Source organism: Rhinopithecus roxellana, chromosome 6 (genome assembly GCF_007565055.1).
Source record: "Rhinopithecus roxellana isolate Shanxi Qingling chromosome 6, ASM756505v1, whole genome shotgun sequence".
Classification (NCBI taxonomy): Eukaryota; Metazoa; Chordata; class Mammalia; order Primates; family Cercopithecidae; genus Rhinopithecus; species Rhinopithecus roxellana.
The window spans coordinates 764,227-773,955 of NC_044554.1; the positions used below are offsets into that span (position 1 = coordinate 764,227).

A 9,729-nucleotide genomic window follows, 5' to 3' on the forward strand; every position below is an offset into this window, starting at 1 on the left:
TTTTATTACATAGAAATACAATTAGTAAAATGATATACTACTAATTTTAATTTAATTTTAACTAAAACAAAAGATATTTTCACTAGAATGCAGAAGAATATTCCTCTGAACACCTCCCTCATACATCACTCAAAATTATAAATTAAACACAAAGCGCCTCTCCACTTAGATTTTTATCATGCATCCTACATTGTAATGTCTTTACTCTTCCATAGAAAAGGTCAAAATAATGCCCACCTAACAAAAAAGAATGTCTCATGTCTTTGATGAAGCAACAATTGATCACATGCTTTTACATGTGAATACAACAGGAATGAAGAGCATGAAGTAATTTGAGTTGAATTACATCATTCACTTTTTAAAAATTCTGTAATTTTTTCAAAGAAAACAGTATACTTTAAATGTAATTATAACCAAAAATATTTCTACCTCTTTTAAAGTTATATACAAATAATTTATCTATCAACTTTAATTTTGGAGTATTTTCTGTACTCAGCACACTGATTAAGTGCAATGTCTGAAGTGTCAGTGCCTTAGATATTTCTACCGTGAATTCTCTGATATTTACACCCAGTTAATTTTGCATTAAATTTCTTTTATACTTACTGCATCTTCAAAAATATATTTTAGTATGAGTCCCCTGGTGTTTTCTAAGCAGTAGTTCTTGAAAAAATGTTTTTCCAAATATATTACATTTGCAGTTTCTCTAATATAAACTCCCTGATATTAATCAAAATTTGATCACTGCTTCAGGATTTTCCTTTAGTACATAATGGGTACAACAAAATCTGTGATACAAGTAAAGACACTACAACTCTCTTTACGTTCCTAATGTTTGTCTTCAAAATGAAAACCTTCTCTTTAAAGGCTTATATTTGTCAGGCACAGTAACTCACACCTATAATCCCAGCAATTTGGGAGGCAGAGGCAGGTTGATCATTTGAGGTCAGGAGTTCAAGACCAGCGTGGCCCACATGGTGACAGTCTCTACTAAAAATAAAAACAATTAGCCAAACGTGGTGGTGGGCGCCTGTAGTCTCACCTACTCTGGAGGCTAAGGCAGGAGAATTGCTTGAACCTGGGAGGCAGAGGTTGCAGTAAGCCAAGATCACACCACTGCATTCCAGCCTGGGTGACAGAGCAAGACTCCATCTAAAAAAGAAAGCTTCTGTTTTCTGAGGTTTTTACACTAACTGCATTTATAATGCTTTTATTAAGCAATAACTCTCTAATGTTGAGTAAGATGTAACCAGATATTAATGGCTTTTCCACATTTATATTTGTACAATTTTTCTGAAGGGCTTTCCTGTGCAATAAGGTGTAAAAATTAATTAAAAGTTTTGCCACATTCTTCGCACTTCTGGGAGTTTTCTCCAGTATAAATTATCTTACCTATAATCAAGTGTGACAACCATTTAAAGGCTTTGTAACATTCTTCACATTTTTAGGATTTCTCACCAGTATGATTGCTTTTATGGTTAGAAAAGTTTGAAGGTGTTTTCAAAATCATTGTCTCACCTTTTAGGTTTGTAAAGTTTCCAGTATTAATTTTCTTACGTTTAGTAAAGTTTGAGATTTAGTTAAAAGCATTGCCACATTGTTCACATTTGCAGGGTTTCTCTCAAGTATGAATGTCTTATGTGGAGTAAGGGTTGAAGATAGGTTAGCTTTGCCACATTCTTCACATTTGTAGGGTTTCGCTCCAGTATGATTTTTCTTATGTGCAGTAAGGTTTGAGGATAAGTTAAAAGCTTTGCCATATTCTTCTTTTGTAGGGTTTTGCTCCAGTATGATTTTTCTTATGTGCTGTAAGGTTTGAGGATAAGTTAAAAGCTTTGCCACATTCTTCACATTGGTAGAGTTTCTCTCCAGTATGAATTATCTTATGTACAGCAAGGTGTGAGAACTGTTTAAAAGCTTTACCACATTCTTTACATTTGTACAATTTCTCTCCAGTATGAATTACCTTATGTTTAGTAAGAGTTGAGGACCTTAACCGGTGGTTAAAGGCCTTGCCACATTCTTCACATTTGTAGGATTTCTCTCCTGTATGAATTTTTTTATGTTCTGTAAGGCTTGAAGATCTGTTAAAAACTTTGCCACATTCTTCACATTTGTAGCGTTTCTCTCCAGTGTGAATTATTTTATGTGTAGAAAGGGTTGAAGACTGGTTAAAAGCTTTACCACATTTTTCACATTTGTAAGGTTTCTCTCCTGTATGAATTTTCTTATGTGTAGTAAGTTTTGAGGATCGACTGAAAGTTTTGCTACATTCCTCACATTTGTAAGGTTTCTCTCCAGTATGAATTCTTTTATGTATAGTAAGAGTTGACACTTGGTTAAAAGCTTTGCCACATTCTTCACACTCACAGGGCTTCTCTCCAGTATGAATTTTCTTATGTGTAGTAAGGTTTACGTATAGGTTGAAAGCTTTGGCACATTCTTCACATTTGTAGAGTTTCTCTCCAGTATGAATTTTCTTACGTGTACTAAGTTTTGAGGATAGGTGGAAAACTTCGCCAGATTCTCTACATTTGTAGGGATTCTCTCCAGTATGGATTATCTTATGTGCACTAAGGGCTGAGGACTGGTTAAAGGCTTTGCCACATTCTCCACATTTGTAGGGTTTCTCTCCAGTATGAATTAGCTTATGTCTAGTAAGGTTTGAGAGTTGGTTAAAAGCTCTGCCACATTCTTCACATTTGTAGAATTTCTCTGCAGTATGAATTTTCTTATGTTCAGTAAGGTTTGAAGATCGGTTAAATGCTTTGCCATATTCCTCACATTTGTAGGGTTTCTCTCCGGTATGAATTTTTTTATGGTCAGTAAGGTTTGAAGATTGTTTAAAAGCTTTGCCACATTCTTCACATTTGTAGGGCTTCTCTCCACTATGAATTCTCTTATGTGTAGTAAGGGTTGAGGACTGGTTAAAGGCTTTACCACATTCTTCACATTTGTACGGTTTCTCTCCAATATGAATGTACTTATGTTCAGTAAGTTTTGAGGAGCGGTTAAAAGTTTTGCCGCATTCTTCACATTCATAAGGTTTCTCTCCCATATGAATGATCTTATGTGTATTAAAGGTTGAGAACTGGTTAAAAACCTTGCCACATTCTTTACATTTGTATGGTTTCTCTCCAGTACGAATTAACTTATGTTCAGTAAGCTTTGAGGGTTGGTTAAAAGCTCTATCACATTTCTCACATTTGTAGGGTTTTCCCCAGTATGAATCGTATTATATGTAGTAAGAGTTGATGACTGGTTAAAGGCTTTGCCACATTCTTCACATTTGTAGGGTTTCTCTTCAGTATGAATTCTCTTATGTCTAATAAGGTGTGAGGTCTGGTTAAAGGCTTTGCCACATTCTTTACATTTGTTAAGGTTTTTCTCCGGTATGAATTCTCTTATGTTTATTAAGGGTTGAGGACCAGTTAAAGGCTCTTCCATATTCTTCATATTTGTAGAAATTCACTGTAATATGGATTCTTTTATGTTGAGTTAGGTGTGAAAGCATGCAAAATGTTTTGCCACATTCTTTACGTTTAAAATGTTAATTTTCAGTATGCCTCATCTTGTGTCTATTTGAATTTGAAATTTTATGGAAAACTTTTACATATTTATCACATTGAAATATTTTGCTCAAGGTAGTTTTCAAACATTGGTTAAGTCCAGTATAATCTCCTTTGTGCTGCTTACACTCAACCACATTTTTACAGCCTTTTCTTAACTTTAAATTCTCATATCCACATTTCCTGTATCTTCTTAGGGTCACTTTTTGGAAAGAATCTCTTACGTTCTGCTCTGGCCAAAGGTGTTGGGCAAAATAATAAAACATAACTGAAAGAAATAAAAATAACAAATTACTTCACTTGCTCAACTAAGATGAATATACTTTACAAATCTAACCTATAAAGTTACACAAACTACATAAGCAAGATGGCATAGCAAAATACCACAGGTTCGAATTCCTTCATAGACACATAAGTGTAACAAAAGCATACTGACCAAAATGTGTTTGTGGAAAATTTATAAATGAGTTAAGTGTGTGTAGTGTTCCAGGTTAGCACAATGCCAAAAGCCACATCAAAGGAAAAGAAAAGTCTGTTACATTTACCCAACACAGTTCTTTCTGCTTCTCAATATAACATAGTGTCTTTAGAAGTAAATGACCAACTTCTGCTTTCTTTTTCAAAAGACAAGAAAAATAACACACCCACATCTTTATTTCTGGCTTTATTAGGAGCTTTTGCTGACACTGGTTTCTGTCTCCTACGACATAAAGTGCAAAAATTAACGGTGGTATACTTTGGAATGACATTTTGAGTCTGCTGAGATCAAAGGTAAATATTACAGCAGGAAAGAGACTGTACTACAGACAGAACAGTTGTAGCAAGTGATGACTATTAAGAAGAAACATGAATAAAGTCTTTTAACTAAAAAACAACTAGAATATTTCAGACAAGACACATCCTAAGAACATGTTTGAAAGACTCTCAGGATCTCTAGCTAAGAAAAATGGTTTCAGACTTTGCCAGGACAAAGCTACATTATAGACACTGTGACAGGTAGCTTGTTTTCAATGTTCAAATTTCAATTAAAGATTACAATGTATACAAAATTTTAGGGCAACATAGCTCTATCAAATATTATAAAATTTTCAGAAAGCAACCATTAAAAAAATTAATTTTAAAAAGTTAACATAAATTGAATAATACTCCATGAATGAAATAGGAACACAGACAACTATTAAAAATCAGAAAAATTGGGATAACAGAAATATTAAAAATATCAAAAAACAGAAATTGTGGAGGTAGAAAATACAAAAAAGGAACTGAAATATTATCAGAAAAAATGATGTAAAAATGAAAAAGCTTAACAAAGAAACTAGAATACATGCAAAGATATTTACAATAAGAACATATATAAGCACAATTTTAAAAGTCACAGACAAGAGAATCTTGTGAGTTTCAAGATAAAAATGATGTGTTATTTATAAGAATAGTCTTATGAGGTAATGAGTGAATTTCTCAAGAAAATTTTGCAGGCCAGAAGGGAACTGTGTGACATTGTCAAAGTCCTGAAGAAAATAGCTGTAGCAAATACCAGCAGCAAATCTGTCCTGCCAAATAAAAAGAAAAAGCCAATCCAAAATAGCCAAATCCTGAAAACGTATACTGGCACTGCATATGCCTTACATATGCAACTATATTTCAAAACCATAGTAGTAAAAACAGAATGGAATATACAGAAAAATAAACAACAACAACAACAAAAAAACAATGGAACAGAAACCACTACTCACACATTTCAGACTTGATGCAAAAAGAATTTAAAAAACTGTTTAACGTAGAGTTTCTAAAAATTATGCACATTTGTGTATCCCCCAAAACAACAACAACAACAAAAAAAAAAACCAGTCAGATTGTGCAGTCTTTTATATCCCATGAAGAGGACATTGGCTTTCACTGTGAAATTGAAGACAGATCACTAAAGGGAAAGAGGAATCCTTAGAGAACTGAAAAACAAGACAGAAATGTCCTATGCGAGGGGAAAAAAAACAAAAAAACAAAAAACTCAGGTTTTCCAGAAACTATTTCCTTTGGAACACAGCTTACCAAATCACATTTTAAGCAGTGGCCTTCTCCTTGGCCTTTTGACTTCTTCTCTGTGCCATCTGTGTATTCACTCTCACTTACCTGAATGTTTAGCTACCATCTCACGTCTCTTCATATCCCAGGGCTCTTTTCCTTGCTCCAGACAGCTAATCAGGTCTGGCTTACAGACAGCAATACCTGTTTTATTGAAAATAAATAACATAAATCTTGCACATATTCTCCAATTACCAACCTAGCAGTGTGCTCAGTAAAGAGAATGTAATAGAATATTCTAGTGCATTAATCCCCAAATGCTAATTTATGACAAAAATTTCTAAAGATTTAGAAAATATTTTAAATTTGTAGTTTCTTAATTTCACTACCTGGTACTACTGAATCAAAACAATTGGTGTTGGGAGTTAGATTTTAAGGTATGAGCAACAATATTTTATGACAATGAATTTCAAAAATTACCACTAATCAAGAGTGAATGATAAAGATCAGCTCAGGAATGCAGAAAGTTATGGTAAAGATGAAATATCTTGAAGAAACTATTTTCTACAATGACAAATCTAAAAGATTTTTTTTGAAAACAGGGATCCGAAACTCATTTATGCAAAGCATAAATCACCAAAAACATTCTAGAAAAAAGAGAAATAAAACCTTTAGGATATATTAGAAAATGTGTATTGAAGTTACCCTCACCCACGAAAACCAGGTTTCTGTAGTTCTCTAACATCACATGCCTATATAAACTCTGCTGTGCAGTGTCCAGGCACTGCCACTCCTCCAAAGAGAATTCTATGGCCACATCCATAAACGTCAATGGTCCCTGAAAAACACAAACACACACACACACACACAATCACATACATTTGCCAAGTGGCCATGGGCATAATTTTAAATTTCAAGGTAAAATAAGACAGTAAAGAAAACTGGTTCTGACTTATAGGAGTGAATGAAATTGTCCCTAAAATAATTCTTAACATAGAAATATTTTCTAATGTATTATCTAACCCTGAGAAAAGAAAGTGGCATAAGAGCCACAACATCTGTGTATATATGGTACTTTTCCGGTTAATAGAGTATAAATGAGGGCATAAACACAAACATGTCTATTTTTAAATGCTATATCTGCACCATACAGAATGAGTTGTGTGTATTTTTTAGATGAAAAACACATGTTGAGTTAAAAGGTGCCTCATGGCCGGGCGCGCTGGCTCAAGCCTGTAATCCCAGCACTTCGGGAGGCCAAGACGGGTGGATCACGAGGTCAGGAGATCAAGACCATCCTGGCTAACACGGTGAAACCCCCGTCTCTACTAAAAAATACAAAAAACTAGCCGGGCAAGGTGGCGGGCGCCTGTAGTCCCAGCTACTCAGGAGGCTGAGGCAGGAGAATGGCCTAAACCCGGGAGGTGGAGCTTGCAGTGAGCTGAGATACAGCCACTGCACTCCAGCCTGGGCGACAGGGCAAGACCCCGTCTCAAAAAAGAAAAAAAAAAAGGCATCTCACAAGTTTTAATGTGTACGATAAACTTGAGATCTTGTTAATGCAGATTATCTTTTCAGAAGATCTGGAACCGTTTGATATTCTAAGTTTCTAACAAGTTCACCAGTAATGTCAATGTTTTTGGCCCACTTACTGGATGTCAAACATCCAGTAAGTGGATGAGCCCATGTTTTTCCCAGTTTTTCTGGCCTGTAAAAAGGGATGACAGTTTTCATTTTCCTAAGGCAGATATATGCACAGAAAACCTAAGAAAGGCAGCTGCCAGATTAAATATTATGGTTTATGCACATCAGCAGCATAAACATACTTCATAATGAAGAGAAAAATAATTTTAGTAAAGAAATCTGTCCAAGAGCTCTTTAACCAAGCAAATCATTAACATCAACTGCACTAGGACAAATTTTTGTAATGTGCTGATGCACACAGAAAAATGTGGCATCACTGCTGTGATATTGATCTCAAAAGTAAATTAGAGTTTGAATTTAACCATAAAAAATTAGTTTTATGGGAACTTCAAGATACAGATAATTCGTATGTTCTGTAATTTTTAATAGTGATTTTAAGTAGTCTTTCTTTAGCACCCTAAAGAGCAGGTATCCATCTCCTAATAATTTGTTTCAGAATTTTCTGGTTAATAAATGCCATTCTGTTTGAAAGAACCTTTTGTTAATCGTGTTCTGCATAGAGCTAATGGAGAACAAAGATGGAACCTCAACATTACATGTTCTCCTTCTTTACTAAAGACCCCAGCTTTTCCCCAATAGGAATCTTGAGTAGTCACATCTTCCCATGTTCAGCAGCCACAGAGGGAACATTTTTCATGTTGCAGATTATAAATTCATAATGAGTTTTCTACATAGCATATAAAGAGCCATGATGTAGAGATGTAGAGAAGCCTCTGGTACGTAGGAAAAAACATTTTTCAGGGACCCTTGACAATCACAAGAATTTTTAAAAGTAGTTAAAACAAACTCATTAGGGAGACACAACACAATTTGAGAAGTAAAGGTTTGCAAGTACTAAACGCATGGCATCCCAGGAGGCAGAGTGGACACAGCTCTCGATCTGAGACACGTTAAGCTAAAAAAAAAAAAAAAAAAAAAAAAGGCCATTTTTTCCTCTTTCTCTGGAATTCCTTTTAAGATGAGATTCTATGGACAAATTACACCTGCATGTTGGGAATATGCTTTTAAAGGTGTCAGCACCATCTGTTTACTTGCTACCACCACACCCACAGGCAGAAGGATCAAGACCTGCAGAAAAAGTACACCCATTTTTGTCCTTTATAACAGAGGAAATTCAGGAAAAATAAGCTGCTCCATGGAAATAAAAATGTAAGTTTCCGACCAGGTATGGTGGCTCACTCCCATAATCCCAGCACTTTGGGAGGCCGAGGTGGGCGGATCACGAGGTCATGATATCGAGACCATCCTGGCTAACATGGTGAAACCCCGTCTCTAGTAAAAATATAAAAATTAGCTAGGCATGGTGGCGGAGTCCCAGCTACTCTGGAGGCTGAGGCAGGAGAATGGCATGAAACCAGGAGGTGGAGCTTGCAGTGAGCAGAGATCACGCCACTGCACTCCAACCTGGGCAACAAAACGAGATTCCGTCTCAAAAAAAAAAAAAAAAGTAAATTTCCCTGTTCCTGTCCTAATGTGCCCTCCACTGCCACAGGCACCAGTAATTTCTGCTACGGTAATGGAAATATGGGCCACACTGCCCTCTTCCTACCAAATCCAAATAGGTACAGCCCTGTGACCACCCTTTATTGCGAAAGAAAACTTAACTCTCAGGCTGGTTACAGTGGCTGACAACTCTAATTCCAGCACTTTGGGAGGCAGAGGCGAGTGGATCACTTGAGGCCAGGAGTTCAAGACCATCCTGGCCAACATGGTGAAACCCTATCTCTAACAACAACAACAAAAAATTAGCAGGGTGTTGTGGTAAACGCCTGCAGTCCCAGGTACTCCAAAGGCTGAGGCAGGAGAATCACTTGCACCTGGGAGGTGAAAGTTGAAGTGAGCAAAGATCATGCCACTGCACTCCAGCCTGGGTGACAGAGCAAGAGTGGGTCTCAAAAAACAAAACAAAACAAAACACAACTCAATTCACATGAATGTATCTTGAACAACTCATACCTGATTCTGTCCTCACCTTAGAGTCACATGAGAAACTTAACTAAAACAACATGGATGCTTCCATCCAGAGTAATAAACATGTGGAAAGGGCACGAGTAAAGAAATTTCTGCAAATTGGTCATGTAATCCTAATTAGAAGCCTGGGCTAATAACCACTTAGCTAAGCATTGCCTTCCAAGCATTAATGAGCTTATAAATCACTTGGTGATTTTGGCCCCACTCTATGTAATGAGATTCTGCAGGTTTGGAAAGGGTTCATGAATGGGTGTTTCAAACAAGTCCCCTGTGAATGCTCTTCCTGGGCTCGTTATTAGCATTAGTTAGAGTAAGCAGGCACAGCACAGTCCCTTACACTCAGCATTCTTGTCATGATACAAATACTTCTAGGACAAATGAAAACAATCAACCTTCATATTCTTTGCTGGCTCTAAAGTTTACAGAACAAACAGAAGGCAGCCACATCTGAATAAATCTGCATTTG

General features: G+C 36.1%; 1 protein-coding gene across 1 annotated transcript; it reads right to left on the reverse strand.

Moving 5' to 3' along the window:
- Window positions 1-1,559: 1,559 nt before the first annotated feature.
- Window positions 1,560-6,333, reverse strand: LOC104679390 (zinc finger protein 117-like). Its single transcript, XM_030932631.1, is given in 5 exon segments — window positions 1,560-2,379; window positions 2,617-3,151; window positions 3,473-3,837; window positions 5,697-5,792; window positions 6,300-6,333. Coding segments are annotated over 5 exon segments (1,665 nt in total). The 3' UTR covers window positions 1,560-1,744.
- Window positions 6,334-9,729: the final 3,396 nt, after the last annotated feature.